The following is a 20,670-nucleotide window of genomic DNA, read 5'->3' on the forward strand; positions in this document are numbered from 1 at the left end:
CACATGGGCCCCTTGTCTTTCTAAGATGGACTAGCATTATGAAATTTCATATCTTCCTTCTTTTGCCATGCAGGTCAACACATGATATTGCTGATGTATGATGCGTTACACATAACTATAGTCATTGAGTCATTCCATAATTACGCGTAAAGTTGTTAAGATCAAATTAAGATTACTGTATGTTGCTGTATGGTGAACATATTATATAAAATGATATATCAGCCGATTGATGCAGATAAATGTTATTGTACAAAGTTAAGAACTTAAAGACTATGCAAACTTATAATTGCAGATAATTTCTCGAAATGTCGTGGAAAATATAATCGAGAATGGATCTGTCCGAATAGAAAAAAGCGAAGAACTGGATTTGTTTCTTAGATTTCTTCATGAAATAGGCACAATCATTTATTTCAGGTGAGATTAGTTTGGTCAAGTTTGTAACTTTGTATTTAAGAACTTCATAATATGGTTATATCATGGTGGCTATACTTTTGTAAAATAATTTCATAAGTTCGTAAAATGAGTTTGATAAGTTGACGGTACTTTCGTAAATTGAGTTTGATAAGTTGACAGTACTTTTGTAAAATGAGTTTACAAAAGAGGGAGGCATGCCTGGGGGTAGAGAAATATAAAGCAATCTGCTTAGTGCACAGATGAGCTGATGATTAATGTCCTGTATACACTTTTAGGGTAGAGGTTATAAAAGGTTTTAAGTTATATATGAGACTGTAGTCCGCCTGGTATGATTATGAGATTCAGTAGACAGTGTTCATTGTATACATGACTTGTCCATTTTATTCAGAGAAAGTCATTATGTGTATATGGTCAAGGAAAAAACATACATGATGCCAGCATTAATACTAGAGAATGTAGCAAGTCTATTTGGGAAAAAAACACTCAAAAGTCAAGATCAGTGGCTGAACAAAACAAACAGGGCTACCTTAATAGTGACTAAACTATCCCACCAACAAAAGTTACCCAAATGTATGGCTGGAATGCACTTGGGTAAGATAAAATTCACACACACACACACACACACACACAGAGATATATATATATATATATATATATATATATATATATATATATATATATATATATATATATATATATATATATATATATATATATATAGATAGATAGATATTAACTTGGGGGCACAGAGCCAATGATCAAAGTCAGTGACTGAGAGGAGAGAAGTAATGTCTGTATAATAAAGAATTTACAGTTACAAAACCATGTGGCTGACTTGAACATGGGCAAGACAAATTTTAACATTTTGGTGATCAAACAAATCAAATTCATTTTAGCTAATAAAAGGAAAATGTTTTTTGCATAATAATTTGAGTTTTCCAAAGTTATATAAACAAAACCTTATTGATGACTTGCTACGGGCATCAAGAAGATCCCCATATATTTCAGTGTCAAAAAGTCAAAGTTAAAGATTACTGTGATTTAAATAATGTGAATAGTTTCTAAACAATGGCATTAGCTCTGCATCGTATACCCAGCACAAATTTTTATGGATGACTTTGTAGTAAGGAAGAAGCTTTGAGGTTAAAGTCATTAACAAAGAATACACTGGTGTATTCACATAATTGATAAGGGACTACCAAGCACTGTAGGTATGTTATGTGCCATTTTTGGAACTCTTTAATATTTCGAGGTACCTACCAAATGCATTTAGTTTTTATTTACTTGCATTTTATGTATTGTTTTGTTTTGAATTTTTGTTTGTAGTGTTATAAAAGCACTTGAATTTTAGATTATTTTAGTGATTTAGTGACTTAAGCATGAACTTTAGATTTTGCAGAAGAAATTATTTAACTTTAAGTCTTTTTGAAGTCTTGTTACTTTTCAGCATTGAAGTATTGAGAGATAATATTGTATTGGACCCAAATTTTTTGATTGATGCGCTGAAGTCCCTCATCAATGCTCACCCTATCCAGCCAAAATGCTCTGCTGCCAGTGGCGGTCTGTCTGTCAGCCCTACTGGCAGTACTATCACACAAAGATGGTCTGACTTCAAGGATAAAGGAATTCTTACTTTAGAACTTGTCGGTTAGTACACATCTTACCTTGTTTCCAGCTTTTAGAATATATATTTCCTTATCTACTTCAACAACAAAGTTGTTCCTTTCATATTTTTTAATCCATTTCTGTATTATGCACACAATATTATTATGAATCTATGCTTGATAAATAAGTAACAGAAAAGATTGAAACACAACAAGCTTTGGTAACATTCAGCAATATTTGTATCCCTATAATACAAAGTGAAAATGAAAATAAGAGCTTACATTATTGTGAATCAAATCCTAAAATAATCCTAGAATTGCAGAACTGAAAATAATAATTTAAATTTTCGAATAAACTTTAATGGAAATCCAAATTAAGTCCAATATTGACCCGCCAAGATATAATTTTGTTTGTACCGTATTTATCGTATGTGTTGGGACACCATATATTAATTTTAAAAGTAACTTTTTTGTACCCTGTATGTCCTGGGACACATCGTTTTTTTTTTCAAGTCGCAAGTTGTGGGACATCTTTTGAATCATTCAAAAACTACATGTCGGAAATTGCACGCCAACTGAAATTTTATTTTAACAAATATAAAACTGCATCTGAGATAAAACTCTTTAATCCACTGCATCAGCATCTCATCAACACAACCCTTTTCCTGCACACATACAATCTTTTCTTATGGTACATGAATATTGTTTTTAGCTTTCTCATAACGTTAAAAATTGTTAGAGGCAACACACCGCCTGAAGCGGAAACTGCAGGGATAAAAGTCAGATGTTTTCAAATCTGCAGTAGTCTTTCAAATTCTCACACTTTTGGACGCCCATCTTATCATCAGTCCATCCAGGAATGCGATCAAAGTACACTTGAGTTTCATCCATGTTAATGATCATATTGTTGGTGAAACGATATGTTTCTCTTCTGGTTTTCACGAATTCATCACGTGATTTTATGTTCTCCAAATCTTTTGGATGGTGCTGGGTCATCGATATTTGCACACGAAGCACTGTTTTGTGTAACTTTAAAAACTATTCCATTGTTTCACTTTATTTTCAAAATTTTCGTGAATACTGGTGAAAAGGAACCAAAGTTAGCTTCCATATCTCAGCCGTCTTTGTATATTCAAAGCGAAAAAATAAAAAATCGGCACACTTAAAAGAATCCATGGTCAGCTTTCAAATTCTGAGCTTGCTTTGCAACAAAAAGCAACCTTTGTATTTATATCTTTTAAAACAAATCGGCTTCCGAGTCCAAAGTTGGCTTCCGATGTTGGCTTGATTTGTGACAAAAATAACCTTTGTCTTTGATATTCTGTCGGTATGTTTAACGAAGAAGTTTACTGCGGGCTGCCAGTTGTATTCATTTACCACCAGGGCTTCTAAGTGATTGGCATCTGTAGTAATAATTAATACAAAGGTGCACTGATGTCTGCGGGTAAATAGTAATGATACTTTTGTAACCCGTGCCGGCAAAAAGATTGTCACGTGCACTCAACTGAATGTGTTTTCAAATGATGATCTTTAAGGTTAGTTTATTTCTTTTTATTATCAATTAAGCGTTTTATTTATCTTTTTTACTGCAACGTGCAGTGGGAGGAGGCACACATGCAATACAAATTTGTTTCGTTTCTTAAGTCTTAAGACATATGACCAATGTTAAAAAATGTTTCAGCATAAGTTCTGGGACAGGAAAAAAATATTACTTAATTGTGTCCCAACAAAGGCGGTAAATACGGTATTTCACTATAAATCCAACTCTATATTTCCAAGAATGTTATCAGACCACTTTGTATTTCCAGAGAAAAATCACTTGAATAATTTGAAGAAATAAATTCGAGCCCAAAGGAACTTAATAACACAACAGTAATATGCATATAATCTGCTAGATCTTTCCGGAAACAAGATTATATAGTCTTCTACTTGACACAATTGGCATTTTCTAAACAAGAACATTTCCTGATGGAAGATAAACATAATCATAATGTTTACAAGATAAAATTGTAGTTTTAATTAAAATATATTATTGAAATTATGATATAGCACCAGGACAATGTCAGTTATGCCAGGTAAATTGTAGGGGAATTCCAATAACCTAGACCCATATCCAAATAAACATATTTACTTTTATTAAGAATGAACCTGATAATAAGCACAGACACGGCGAATAGTTTATTTATGTCTTAGTTCTTTACAAAATAAAACATAAAAATAAATAATTCAGATGAAGTGGAAAATAAACTTGATTTTTAACATGGTTAAGTCCAACGTAGATGTTACATTACATTTGGAGGTAATGAAATTAAAATACTAAGTAAAACCTAACAAACAAACAATGCAATTTAAACATGCATAGCAATATATCAGTCCATATTCCACATTCTCACGAGAAATGTGGTATATGGATACATCTCCTCAAAACTTAACCATACTTGATCATCATCACTGTGGCCTATTTTGTATATTTTCAGCTTTTTGCTTGTTTTTCCCTAAATAGCTCGAATCATATTTCATGGATGCTATGCAAATTGCTATGAAGATACATTGCAACTAAAGCAAGATTAACAATACTAGGTCATTGTGACTACATATTTATAATGACACTCTACTAAATAAATGTATTTTCTATAGTTCATTACATTTTCAAAATATTGAACCCTACTTAACCTACAATAGCAATACTTGGTATATGGATACTTCAAAGTGAAAGTAACTAAACCATACCAGAATTAGCTAATTGTAACTTAAATGAATGGTTAATTGACTTATACATGTTCATGACACCTGCAATATCTCTATCATATTTCACATGGATTCATCAAACGGGAATGCAGATGCATCTTATCAGGATTATCTCACTGATAGTAATACTATGTCAAGGTGACACAATTCAGATAATTAATTTTGTTTGATTATTTGCACCGATTTGTAATTGGTTCCTTTATTTTGGAACTAATTTTTTATGATACGCGTAATAATTGGTTCCTTAAGTGCATTTCGTATAAAGTAACTCGATATTGCAAAAACTAGACCCATCTGACCTAGGTTTCATGAATCATTCTTATCATTTAGGTATTTGTTTTTTTTTTCATCAACAATTTATTTTATCTCATTTCACCTACACTGATAAAAAAGCTGGAATGTGATTGCATCTTAAGGACTGCAATCCAACAGTAACAAAAGTACATATGTCATCATATAATGTATCAGATTTATTGTCGATATCTGCACACCAAAATGAACACTGTCACTACATACAGTATAGCTTGAGGCAAGAGAGACAACTTCAATAGAATTGCACATAGGGTAGTGCTGACTGCTTAAATTACATAAGGTTGGAAACTTAATAAAGCATAGAGAATATTTATATAGCCAAGAAAATGTCTTGTCAGCTAAGGATATAATAGGATACATGGAAACAGTGTACAGGTACAGCCAGATCCATTGCCCCATATTGTATGATGTTCGGCATATATACTTTTAGAAGCATGTTTTGTCATTATGAAAATAATATTACTGTGACCAAGATGACAAGTTGGGCGTGGAGTTATAAAGTAAATGAGTCAGACTTGCAAAGATAGGTTGAGAATGCAACATTATGTGGAACACAAAATACTAGACTACATTGTGATTGCAGATCTATGTGGAACACATAATATTAGAATACATTGTGATTGTAGATTTAACTGCAGAAATATTTTAACAAAATGATGTGTAGTTTGGGTCTAGCAATATGGTCTATTATTATGTTGGCCCCTTTCATAATATGATAACCATATTACATATTTTATCAGAGAGACCGGACTCTAGGTGTAAAGGCCAAAGTGAAGGTAATTGTTAAGATATGCATAAGCAAGTCAGATTAGCAACATACCAAAAGATAATTCAAGATGGAACAGTGACTATAATATACCAAATATGTCAAATATGATTAGATTATACAGAATGTATTACAAAGAACTTGTGTATACGTGATTTGTCAGAAAATACTAGAGAATAACCAATCAGTCACAATGGATTAGATCATACCAAATGTGTCACTAATGATTAATGTTTACCAAACTGGTCAGAAATAATTATAATATACAAGATTGGTCTCAAAGGACTATTGTATAGCAAATTTGTCACAAAGGATTAGATTATACCACTCTGTTACAATGGGCTTAAGTATAACAATCTGTGACAATGGACAAGAATATAAAAATATGTCCCAAAATGACTAGAGTATACAAAATATGTCAAAAAAGATTAGAGTATAACAATCTGTCACAATGAACTGAAGTATACCAGATATGTCATGAAGACATAGACTTAACCTAATCTGTCACAATGGACTACATAAAAAGAATAAGCTTGCAACATAATGACTTCATACAAAGGAAAATATGCTTTTGGTCTTGCAGAGCCTGATTTGTATAGAAGCTGCTTATCATTGTTAGTCCCAAGCTGGTGTACTTATTACAGTATTAAAGTCGTAGAAATCAGATTTAAAGGGTTTGCAGGAATCTTAAATACACCTTAGATCCCTTCACCCATTTGCATGTTATAATTAAGTGTGTCTTGGTTACTTTGGACATCTGCTCGCAGTGCACTAACTCACGTAACATTTGCTCTTAGTCCTTGTGTCACATTTAACTAATGAATAATTTCCATAAACGAGAGTCCTTGGATACTAGTGCCTTGACAGTCATGTGTAGAAGTAAAGCTGTGTAATGAGATTTGTCCTGGTCTGCGTCAGGCTCAAACATGAAGATAAACCTGGATAGTATTGGAATGGGGCAACCTTAGGACAAAACACACTAAGACAACTCATGTTAATTTTGGGAAGGCATATAATGTCCTGTAATATTCCAGCATGTTTTGGGATATACTTGCATATTCTGGCAAGTGTGGGGATGTCCTGATTCTCAGAATAAAATCATGACCTGCTTAACAGTGGGGATGATCTGGTCCACATTTAGATGCATGTAAAGTTGTTACTATGGCTACTTAGTGTACATTAATGATCTATGCTATGATTGGAGATATTTAGGAGGCTGGCTAGTAATGGATTCTTAAACATCTTGTACATGATAATTCACATCTCATGTGTCATATAAACCTTCTTTCTTAATTTTCATTAGTTAAACTGTTCAACCCATCTACATGGATTGCAACTCTATCGTTACTCTTGGATCGCCTGCAACTTTTACTTGGCTCCATCCAGATAACATTCTGATCGTACTAACAAATTGGCATCAAAGTGATTATTATAAAAAGAAGTACATGAAATGGTTTTGTAAATGAAACATCTCAGACTGGTTTGCAAGTTTTGTTTCAAAGCCTTTAATAGGAATTTTGAAGGAAGTATCACATACTGACTTTGAAACTTGAATGATGAAAGAGATGTCACTCACAAATCCAATATGCCTGATACAGTAGCTATGTTGAAAACAATTGTTATCGTGAGTTCCCCTAAATGGATGGTGATATTAACCCGAGATTTTCACTCAATAATAGTATGATGCCTAGTTCTTTCTAACTGTAGATTTCAATGGAAAGTCATGATGACAATTGGTTTCCACTACAAGACTTTTGTATGATGTCTAGTTAATCTTAAATTAAAATGGTGCTGAACTGATGTTTAATATGGTAACCACAAAGGCCATCTTCAAGGCATTGTTATTGCTGCTTCTCCAGAATGTATGGCCATATCAACATTGAGATTTTGCCAAGAGAATTCTAGCAATGTCATGTTGGTCCTGGATTAAAATGGAGCCAGTCTGATGCCATTATGGAAACCAGAACAGCTATCTTGAAAATCATATCGCTAATCCTCTTCGGTGTAAAATCATTTTGACTTTGGTTTTAAATAAAGAAAGTCCTTATGGAGCCTTGTTAGTACTAAATGATAATGACCCCCACCCCATTTAGCCATCATGGTAGCCATCTTGAAAATGTCAATACCTCTCCTAGATCGATGCCTGTGTCAACATAAGGATGTTATGGATAAACTTTCGTATGATACCTATCTGGTCCTATGTCGAAATGGTCAGTATCTTGCAAATCTTGCTGCGACTGCTCAAAGTATAATACTGATGTAATTTTTTCATCAAAGGACTTCTTACACTATCTCATTTATCGTAAATGAAAAGGGTGCAAATATAATGTTCAATATGGCCACAAGAGCAGTCAGTGTTGAACATCATGCTAGAGCTCAGGACCATTAGAGATGGTTTCAACACTCAATATTTCCAAGGATAAGATGGTCTTTTTTGAATTCCTGACAATTATGTTCACCTAACAGAGCATCTTACCCTTGAAGGGACTCTTTCTTTGTAGATATGTTCATTATGTGGCTCAACATTTACTATTTAATAATATTTGCTTACTTGTGAGGTGTCAGTCATGACAAATATTCCACCAAAGAATAATGGCATTGTGAAGCATTGAAGTTTATAGCCATCACCAGAGACATGTTTCTTTGCAAACTACAACTTAAGAAAATGAGAGAAAGTTGGCCTGCCTTCTTTTATATTCTGAAGTGCTAAAGATAAGTTTTAAATTCCTGCTGGAATGTCCTCTTTCGGCTTTTGGGAAAAAGTCATCTCCTGTAATTATGCATTCAGTAGTTTAAGTCCTGAGATATTTGAGGATCCTAGGACATCCTGGTCTTTGCTCAAAATCATGAAATGTCTTTCCATAAAGGACTGTCTTGCTAAATCTTCTATGTCAAGCAGTGATTTCACCTAAATTTGAAGTTTATTTAGAACTGTACTGTTATTGTCTTCTCTGATGTTTTATGTTCATGATGCCTGCATTCTTGCCTGCTTGTCATCAGTAATTGTTGTGACCTGCCATATACACTTCACTTTGTACCGTAGCAATGTTTCTTATATATATATATATATATATATATATATATATATATATATATATATATATATATATATATATATATATATATATATATATATATATATATTGTAAGCTTTAGAGGTTAATTGGAATCAAATATCGGGAACCAGCACTACTAATACATGCAACAATGATTATGTTGCTTGAACTCTTTGAGTGAATGCTTAATATATTAGGAAATGAAGAGCAATGAACTATTTTCCAGAGCCACATACAGGAGTTCAGTGAAGGACAGCAAAGAGGCAAATATTGTACAAGGAAAATGACCCATATCCCCATCTTTGTTTCGCATGAGGAACTATAGAAAAGGGATGGACCTCTCAATGCAATGTTAAGAGGAGAAACACTCCTCCAAAATGTACTCCATAGTGACAGCCCAGTTCTCAAAACAACTGATGAAAATGTTTTGTAGAGAGGGTTAGGTTTTGGTTTGTCCCAGCAACATTCCTGCAAATAATAACATTGAAAATTGTATTGGTGCTACCTTCCATCCAATGGAGGAGACAAATTTAAGCCTGGTAATGCTTCTTTATCTTTTGTTCTGCCCAGTGCGAACACAGATATTGTTTCAGACCGTTTATTCATGAAACCACCACATCTGTATTCAGTATAAGCTATGAGTAATAACATTCTGCAGAGATGGCAGCATAACTGAGTGGGGTGCACAGATCATGTACAATCAGTAGCCATAGTAACTTTACATGCATCTTAGTGTGGACCAGATCATATCCTGTTTCTATATTCCCATCAAAATTGCATCATACATGCACACCTCTTCAAGACAAAAATATAGTGAATGCATTTTAAATTTGGCAGGATATACAATTTAGAAAGGTCATTGTGACTCTTTACATAACTCAACTGTTGTCATTTATCTTAGAAAGCAAGGGAAAACCAAGTTAATGAATCATGTTTGAGATTTTCTTAAGTGGTGTGGTTATCATCAGAATCCACATTTCAGTATACTACACAACACATCTTGCTATTCGGACATTGAATCAACCGATTACAGCGTAACGATCTATTCACCATTTGGTGTTCAGCCAAATCAGCCTTTGTCCAAAATGGAAGATGAGATGATCATTCTCATTTGCGCTTGTTCATCAAGTTAGATCGATCCACTCAGTCTACAAGGGACTGACCTAATACCATTTTCTTATGTGCATGTGTTCTTCACCCTTATAGCATTCCAGAAAAACTGTTCACTTACTGGGATCAATTTAACTGGGTAAAGGGGATCAGGGTTACATTCTTCTGATTTTCCTTAAAGACTTTTCTTATCTAAGAGTTCAATGCAACCTGGAGAAACTTATATGGGCATTCACAAGCGGCTATCTTAGTAATGGTGTCACTTTTTCGAAGTCGATAATACATATAATAAATTGGCAATTACAAGCTTTTGTTTTGGATTCACTGAGATCTACTTAAATGTGCGATCCAGTAAAAATCAAATTGAATGTCGTGCGCTGTGACGTCTTAATAAATGTTGTGAATGTTGAAAACATCTATACTACTCAGTTATTTGTTATGACCCAGTTTAGTATCTTACTATCATTATAACTCTCTATAACAATAATTAACTTGATCCGAAATGTTTTTGATGACATTTAAGATGCAGAAGATTCAACAATCAAGATTGAATAGACTTTGATTAAACATTTTAAATTAAATGTAGAACTACAATTAGTACTGTATTTAGTCTAGTAAGTAAGCCTACATAATGACACTGACATTTTGTTCAGCCTTTCATGCTTATAATGTTTAAGAAGCCAATACCAAGGAAAAGTTCTTCCTTTTGTAATAGTCTCCACTATTAATTCCTATGAAGACCATACACTTCTACTCCAGTAATAACTGACAGTTAATGGGATTTAGCGCTAATGATTCATCAAAGGCTAAGCACTCCCATCTGATACCCATCTAAATTTGTAACATTCCTTTTTAGCAAAATAATTTGTAAATGTCTAATCCAGCTTTAAATGACTCGGACTGTGTGGTATTAGATTTTCACCAATGCATTATCGTTGGGTATGTGTTATCGAAGAAACCTATATTGTTTCAAAATATTTTACATCAAATTTTTATTTCCAATGGATACAAATGGAAAAAATGGGCCCAGTATAATTATAAAGGCAATAATGTACACAGAGCACTAGACAGCATAATGGATGGTATTGACTGAAAATGTAACCATCCTGAATTCTTCAATGGTAAGTTAGAACAATAAGTGATAAATGCATGCCACATCAGGTATGTCAAAATATGTAAAGTGTGCACACGTGTTTACAAATTTGCTTACTTAGAGAGCGAAGATGTACAAATATTTCAAAATTTTAGTCAACTATTAACCCTTAAAGTGCTCGTCTGAACATAATTCACATATCCAGTATAATGTCATACCACATAACGTTTTATCAGGCAAGCAAATGTTAACACATTTAAATACGCTGGCGTGACCTGAATGATTATACCATTTAAAATTTGGCAAACACTGGCTGATGATAGCAATGATAATGATTTTCAAAGTTTTGAAGTGCATCAGATTATAGGAGCCTCGAATGAGATCGTATTTACCATTCTGTAGTACACGCTTGATATTATGTTGTATTTTCAAACTCAATGAAGAAAAGGCAGAATACCATGCCTAATTAAAATAGAGGTGATTTAAACTTAGAGTACATTTTCCATTTAATTTGTCAAACAATTCACCCTCAAGTGAGTTGTGCCATAAAGCGAGGACTGTATAGGACATGTTTTCATGAATTCATTCAATGGACTGTATAGGACAAATTTTCATGAATTCATTCAGTGGACTGTATAGGACAAGTTTTCATGAATTCATTCAATGGACTGTATAGGACATGTTTTCATGAATTCATTCAATGGACTGTATAGAACATGTTTTCATGAATTCATTCAATGGACTGCATATGACATGTTTTCATGAATTCATTCAATGGACTGCATAGGACATGTTTTCATGAATTCATTCAATGGATTATATAGGACATGTTGTCATGATTCATTCAATGGACTGTATAGGACATGTTTTCATGAATTCATTCAATTGACTATATCGGATGTTACATGAATGATATCACTATACTCTATGGGACATATTTTCATTAAATCATTAAATGGATTATATAGACATATTTGCATGAATACATTTACTGGAGTATATGTTACATATGTACATGAATTCATTCAGTCGACTATATATGACATATATGAATTCCTTCATTGGGCTATAATCTGTCATGAAAAACCTCAGCCTTATTTTGGACTTAAATGTGCTTATATCTAGGATAATGACCTTAGCTACAACCACTGTGGATTCTGCATGTTTAAGGACTTAATGGAATGACTGTTCGTCATGAAATTACAGTACTAGTTACATTTCCAAATCCATGTGAATAACTAAAAGATGTTTTATCAGTATCTTAAAACCCATTTCATTATTAAAATTTTTCCAGTTAATTTAAAGTTTTGTTGCTTTTACAGATGCTGTCTGGACAAAGGAGAATAATCCAGAACTACATGCAAACCGAGATCACATCTTGTCGTTAATGGAACAGTTAAATATAATTGCCAGGCCAAGGTCATTCACTGAGACTGGCGAGAAGGTTATTTCAACTTTAAATTTTATGTGTGAGATCTGGATTTTTAATGTAGCTTCACTACATTTAGTCATACTGCTACAATGTCTACAGTGTGGCAATTTATAGTGATAGCTAGAACTGGGAGATCATGTTACAGACATGTAGCATCATGTCCCACCCAGTCACATTACCCTGACACCAGGCCGACGAGTCTTATCACTATCCTCTTAATGCTGAGAGCCAAGTGAGGCAGATGCCACTACCACTTTTATTAGTCATTATTATGACCTGTGCTGTGGTTCTTTCTTGCAAACCCCAGCTCTGATTTGATGCTTTAACTACTACTTAGCCCATTGGATCTGTATAACATGTTACATGTAAAATAATAAACAAAGGGTTCGATCTCCGGGCAGAGTCATACCAAAGACTTACAAAAATGCTACTAACACTGCCTCACTGGCGCTCAGCATTAAGACGATAGTGTTAGGACTGGTCGACTTGGTGTCAGGATAATGTGACTGGGTAGGACGTCATGCTGCATATCTGCGGTATGTTGCCCCAGTGTTAGGCAAAACTTTAAGCTGTCACACTGCTGACATCACAGCGATATGACTGACAAATTGTTAAAGGTACGTTAAAAATCCAAATCACACACACATACACACAAATTTTGAACATCAGCTTGAATAAATAGGCATACCAAATATTTTTTTAATTTTCTGAAAATTAACAAGTATGTAAACAACTTTAAAAATGAATGATTTAAAAATAAAATTGCATGATACAATTTTATTTGCATACATACATAATATTTGCTGACTCTTCTTTTATTTCTTCGTTATCTCCCTCCAATATCCAATCAATTCCCATCCTTCTTTTCAAGGAGAGAGGTAACTTTTCCTCATTATTTGAACTCACCTGGTCAGAAGCCACGCAAGCTTATGGTATGGTCATTTGTTCAGTTCATTTGTTAGGTTTCATGAGGCATCCTTCAATCGATCTATCAACATATGATTATGAATGTAGTAGTAGCTTCATTTCTGATCAGATTTTAGATGTAGGATGAGAGCATCAATATCCTGGATAGGTGTGATTACAAACAACATTGATACATATTAATATGACATTACTGCAGTGTATAGGCTGATCTGCAGAACACGCTAAAGGGCATAATTATCCAATTTGGTTTATACGCTAATATCATGAAGACCTCAGTGGATTTATGAGTGACAGTCACACATGTTAATAAGGGGACTTGATAATGGAACTGATGAATACTATAAAGATGACATTTTTATCAGATTTTCTATTTAAGGTTAGATTATGAGAGTCGTAAATGAGGTCCATCTTTATGAAGTATTAATGCATTTAATGGGCCGTGTTTGTGAATACTGTTTCTGTGAAATTCAATGTTATGACGCTAGATGTGGAACCATAGCAGGATGAGTTCATAAATCCATGCGTATGTCACAGATTAACTCAGATTTGTGAAAGAACATATACACATAGCTATGATTTTATCATAAAGTGCACATAAAAACAACAACAATAAAAATAATAATAATAATGATAAAATTAATAATAATGATAATAATGACGCACGTGTCCCTTACATAGTGGAACATTTATTTTATGAGGATTAAATTTATGAGGATTTATGAGGTTCATGCTATTGCTACTTCACTGAACTGAATTGTCAAAAGAGTATGTAAAGAAATGCACCTTTTGACATTCTCGTGCTACCTCCTGTTTGTTCTGTTTTCATTCTTGGTGCACGAAAACAGCAGTATTTTTAAGACTCCAAAATCTACCCAAGTGAATGCCCGCAAACATTAATTGACATTCCTGCCATATGGTTGATTATTTGCTTTTATCCTTCCAGTGTTTTCGGAAGGGGTCATCACCTTTTTACCAAACAGGCAAATTCAGCTGCACATTATCAATCTTTAGCTGTATTGCTGATACTAAAATGGGGACTAGGGGACAAAACTAGTTTGTATTATGCAATAATAATGCTTTGTCATTAAACCAAACTGCTTAAGTTTTGTCCTTAAACAAAAATATAATGACATCATGACACGTGTTAGGCCACATGATTGGCTTTAAGAATCTTCTAGAAAGTCATTGTCTGGGAATACAAATACTCATCGTATAGAACAGGGTAATTTTCATCCTGGACTAGTCAGCCTGATACTATGCAATATCAACAGGTAAGAACTGCATCATTAAAAACATTTGCCCCTCCCCCGAAATATACAATTATTTTAAGTATGCTCCTTTTTATAAATCCATCCTGTTAATATGGATCTTTCATGAGAAGATTTAATAGAGTTTCGTGTCAGTCATCTTGAAAGGTTTCCTTCTCTAATCCATCTGAATGGAAAGTCGTAGCAGGATGTGGTTTTCAGTAAAGTACTTTTCATTATGTCCAGTCCGTCTAAATTAAATTCGTGCAAATATCATATTTAAAATGGTCACAAAGTAGCCATCTTCACAAAATCTTTTTATTGATACTATTCCACACAATGTGAAACCTACACAGCTCTGAAACTGAAGATTTGAAAAAGAGATGTTCCAGTTAGTTGCGGCAACCCTTTTTGAAAAGATTTATAAAAGTGTTACCATAGTTTCACCAGAACTTTTATCTAGTACAAACAAATTCCAAAACAATCATGACATTGACTGACTTTCCCAAGTCACCATAACAATGTACATGAATGGATCAAATGTTGGCACCTATTGTCTTAAACTATTAACTTACATATGTGTTTTGCTGGTGTAGAGTTATCACGCTAAACTTTATAGTAAATCACTAGATAGCAGAGGCTCTTACTTAGTGACAAAGGTGTTGAATGGAAAATTATGTTTTCACCAGAAAACTATTTATGCTACATCCTTATTCTTAAAAAGATTTATATTGCGGTACTGATGACATATTTTAGTTTATGAAACAAATAAATGCTATATTTCAGAATTTAATTGGGGAGAAGTTCATATAAATAACTATACGCATGCATTTAAACTGAGACTAATCAAATATCTATATGAACAAAGCTAAATTCTATTTCAATTGCATACTTTTGTATAATAATCTTTTTGCAAATTATTAATTTCTATCCAAATTTTTATTTGCTTATGGCCTTCAGTTGTGTATTTAAGTCTAGAATGGAGCATGTTTGACTTATGCTATCTTTATTGATATGTGTGCCTCTCTCATATATATATATATATATATATATATATATATATATATATATATATATATATATATATATATATATATATATATATATATATTACTGCTAGGTGGAGAACTACTTCCTGACACCTTGTATGCTTCGTCAAAAATCTTCGAGAGAAGTTACCTCCCCTGATGAAGATCCCCGGATTGTGAGCACGTTAGACCTGAGCTGTGAGTTTACAGGGAAGTTTTTGCCACCTCCCATCTTCCATAGGCTTCTTGCCGCCTGTGTTGCTCACTGGCCAGTCGCCCAGAATAAAGAAACCTCCAAAAGTCTCATGTTCTGTGGCAGTTGTGTGTTTGATCTTGACCTGTTCCACAGATTGACTCTCTACTACAGGAACCATGTGATATGTGCAAGAATAACGAGAATGGTGATTGATGAAGTCAGGACTCCTGATGCAAAGCTTTGCAGCAGAGTTAGAAAGTTTATTACATTGAATCTCTCCAAGATTATCTCTTACCTTGGCCAGAACCTACACTATGCACTGCATGTACAGAGTCCACCATCCCAATGTGTCCCTGAAGCTCGCATGTTTCAGATGTGGTTTACAGATGAGGTAGATTGTTTATGACCATTACTGAAGGGAAAATAATGTGTTAATATTGACTTCCCCTGAGACTTCTGTTCTCCCATAATGTTATCTGGTTGGATATGCAAGTATATGAGCAGATATTGGTCATTATATCCCACCAAATAACACCTTTGTTCTGGTATCTGGCTAGGAATAAAAGTCCATGGATTAGATAAGTCACTAGATATCCCACCAAATGACACTATAGACTAGCATTTCCTAAAAGAGAATACACCGATACATCTAGTCCAGTACCTGACATAATGCAACATTATTGAATAACTGTAATAGTCATCGTCAGATGCCCGAGTAAATTAAAAATGTGCACTGTATTAAGATAAATTCCTTTAATTAACCAACCCAAATCCAAACCTATATAATGTGACAATTTGATCACATTTGTTTTGTTTACTTGTATGCATTATATATTTTTACTAATCAGTGGAATGCATGTACTTGTATTATTCCTTATTTAGCATACTTTAATTTATGTATATTTTTAACATCAGTTTCAGTTTGTCTGGTATAAAGCCTTGTTAGCTTGTAGCATGGCTCTGCATTCATCGTCTTTGTGTTCCACTGTTCACATTCCACTACTCAGGAAGTCGTATTTACGATTCATCAATCTATTAACGCAGGCTAATAATGTCAATATATGGTATAAGAGAGAGAATAGGAGATTAACAGATTAATGAGGTGATGTTGCATAATATTGGCTAACTATTTTGCCATTGTATTTATACAATTGATCACAATTTGACCTTTAAGCATATCCAATGACGAACTCAGATGACTTTGATAATGGTGGCATTCCGTGCATATTAAAGAAGTGATAATGCAACTAATTCACTGAATGTTTTGCCACTCCTGAGTCAAAATCAGATTGTCATTAAACTTGTTTTATTAATTGGTTTTCCTTAACATGTGGTCAAAGGAAAAACATGTTCTTTTCTTCTGTCAGAACAAAATAGTACAACACTTTTCATCACGATGTTTACATTACTGGCATCAACCTGTAATGTTGTTTATTATTGTATGTTTAATCATTGAAGTCATTGATATATGTAATAATATTGGTCCTCCATTTCATTTAGGAGCATGATCCTGATTCACCCATAACACCGGAACACATGAATCATGCTCGACTCTGTATTGCTTTAGTAACTGTTTGTGGAAATGCCATGAGAGAAATTCTCCTTAGCAGATTTCCTGTGCAATACAAAGACATCTACCAAGCTATATTGGCCAATAAAGTCACACTGACCAGGAAGCAGGGCAAACCTCTTCTTAATTCGGATCAAGCTCAGCTGGTTTTCCCAGATCCTCAAGGACAGAAAACAGGAACGGTGGACCAGTTTGACCTTTCGTTGCTATATACTCTGATCAGAAATGTCAGTACAGTTCCCGTTCCATTGACAGGATGGGGAAATGATCCACAAAATCAACCAAGGGACAGTTCTCTAGGAGCTAGTGTGGAACGAATTCGTTCATATAGAAATCATATCAGTGGTCATTCCGCAGATGGAAAAGTCAGTCAAAAAGAATTCGAGGATTACTGGAACAACATTGATATGGTACTTTGTGACATTGAATCTGTAATTGGCAGACAGGTATACAGACCAGAGTTGGCAAAGCAAAGGAGTCAGGTGATCTCCATATATCAAGCTTGGTAGCTATAACAAATGATAATGGAGATGCAACAGGTACAAAGTAAAAATATTTTGTGTATAATATGATGGCAGAACATACATGTACCCCATCCTCAAAAATGTAGTTAAAAATTTAGTTTTAGCTATCCCCTCCTTCTGGTTTCTTTGAAGTTTAGGCAATACAATTATCGGGATACATACTGGTACATTTGAACAGGTGAACGCCAATATGTAGTGTGCAATTCATGACAAAACAGTGTCAGGTTGGAGACTTTTCACATGATTTTCAAAACAATTTCAGTCTTGATTTAAATACAGTGTCATCATATCATGTACACATAACAATTACATTAGTTTTTTACACTTGGTGTCAAATCATGCACACAAAAAAAATTATCAAAATTTGATGGAATCTGTCTGCACAGCATGTACACTAATAATTAAATCAAAATTTGATGGAGTCACAGCAATAATCACATCACAATTTGATGATCATAAGCTATTGTTTTTCTTATATTTTCTACTCCTTGATGAAAGCACGCATTATTGTTAAAATTAAAGCTACTTGCATTACCTCCATGAAAATGATTTTGTTTAACTTGTATATGTCATTTTGCACCTCATTGCCATATAGAAATGAATATAAAGTTATTTATTTCGGGGACATCAACGTCTCCCCTATAGACTACAAACATCTATATCTTCTTGACCATAGGGGCTTTCCAAGTGATCTGTATGTTTGTATAACCTCTATTATTTAGATATATGTGGCATTGGACATTTTGCCAAATGATACATATGTAAGAAAAACAAATACATGATGAGAGTGCATTTTGTAATAGTTTAAAGTAACTGTTTACATGTTATTGGATTATGACATAGAACATTAAATAGAAAAAATGTATATTTTTCATATGTGATAAAAATGCATGATTTTTATTGCACACTTGTAAATTGCACTGTAGTAAAGTTCTAATGCTTAAATGACATACATAATCAGCTGACTAATTTCCTGACTAATTGATTCAGCTCATGGGAGTTTTAAAGTTTAAGATAAAATCTGTATGCTTTTTCAGCATTGTCCATTCAAAGGCTACTTCAGTTGTGGAGCAGGAATGAATGCTTGACTAGTTCCTATGTACCAGCAGAAACATCCCAGGACAAGTCATTCCTTGTCATGAATCAACTCATTATTGTATGGGGCAAATTATTTCTGTGGACGGCAACACGTGACACCATTGTTATGGAGAAACTAAAACAAATGTTGGCTATTGTGAAACACAACATAATTACAGGCTGAGTACCATGGAGAAACAATACATATGCAGTGTCTGGAGAAATACAAGACAGTTATAGTGTTAACCGTGGATGAACACAAGACAATTAGTATTGGCTATGGCGAAATGCAATACAGTTGTAGTGTTTGCTTTGGATGAATAAAATACAGTTATAGTGTTCACTATGGTTAAAAAGAAAGCAGTTATGTTGACTGTCAGGGAGTAACACAAGACAGTCATAATGTTGAATATGGACAAACACAATACAGTTATACTGTTAAATATGGACAAACAAAAGACAGTTATAATGTTGAATATAGACAAACACAAAACAGTTATAATGTTAAATATGGACAAACACAAGACAGTTGTAATGTTGAATATGGACAAACACAAGACAGTTATAATGTTGAAAATGGACAAACACAAAACAGTTATAATGTTGAATATGAAACAAACACAAGACATTTATAATGTTGAATATGAACAAACACAAGACAGTTATAATGTTGAATATGAAACAAACACAAGACAGTTCAGATGTTGAATATGGAGAAACATGGGACAGTTATAATGTTGACTTTGGAAATAAACAAGACAATTTGTATGTTGACTATGAAGAAACAAGACAATTACAGTTATGACTATGGAAATACATATGACACTTATTGTGTTGTATATATATATATATATATATATATATATATATATATATATATATAGTTATATATATATATAGAAACAATACATGTATAGTGTTGACTTTGTTAATACACATGACAGTTATTGTGTTATATACATATATAGACAATACATGTATAGTGTTGACTTTGTTAATACACATGACAGTTATAGAGTTGACTATTGATGGAAATAGTGAATAACTGAAGAAAATAGAATTGCTTGCTTTTAAATATTACATTATGTAGATTTAAAGATTTTATTAGTTGTACATTTTCTCAGTATTTTTTAAGACTGATGTTTTAAACTCTTTTTTCTTTAGAGGCGTGCTTGACCAACAATATAGTATTACAGCATGGCTGTCGAAAGTATGCAACTGGATTTACTTTCTGCAATATCAACCATAATTATATAGTCAGCAATATCAACCATGTTTATATAGTCAGCAATATCAACCTTGATTATATAGTCAGCAATATCAACTATGATTATATAGTCAGCAATATCATTTATATTATTTATCTTTCTTTTATTTCCTTGCTTGCAGTTATTCTGAGTATGTGACAAGGTTAAATAATTAGATTAAATGTGATTCATTTCCCACAGAACTTAATGTTAATATATCAAAAAATAAAAACTTCATTCATTGGAGTCAGGCAATTTTGTAAAGCCTTGAATAACAGGTGCTTCACAGCATGTTATTGAACTTCATGATGTTATGCAG

At 33.4% G+C, this 20,670-nt stretch overlaps 1 protein-coding gene across 1 annotated transcript in view; it reads left to right on the top strand.

Annotated features, from left to right (window-relative positions):
* Positions 1-19,961, top strand: part of LOC149789692 (uncharacterized) — a 49,665-nt gene extending 29,704 nt beyond the window's left edge. The window contains exons 8-13 of the mRNA XM_089973094.1: positions 293-414; positions 1,862-2,061; positions 12,426-12,547; positions 15,830-16,324; positions 17,434-18,042; positions 19,065-19,961. Of these exons, the coding sequence (XP_089829220.1) occupies positions 293-414; positions 1,862-2,061; positions 12,426-12,547; positions 15,830-16,324; positions 17,434-18,012 (1,518 nt within the window). The 3' untranslated portion in view covers positions 18,013-18,042; positions 19,065-19,961. The remainder of the gene's footprint in view (positions 1-292; positions 415-1,861; positions 2,062-12,425; positions 12,548-15,829; positions 16,325-17,433; positions 18,043-19,064) is intronic.
* Positions 19,962-20,670: the final 709 nt, after the last annotated feature.

Source organism: Sinohyriopsis cumingii, chromosome 10 (genome assembly GCF_028554795.1).
Source record: "Sinohyriopsis cumingii isolate HCF-2022 chromosome 10, ASM2855479v2, whole genome shotgun sequence".
In the NCBI taxonomy this organism is placed as follows: Eukaryota; Metazoa; Mollusca; class Bivalvia; order Unionida; family Unionidae; genus Sinohyriopsis; species Sinohyriopsis cumingii.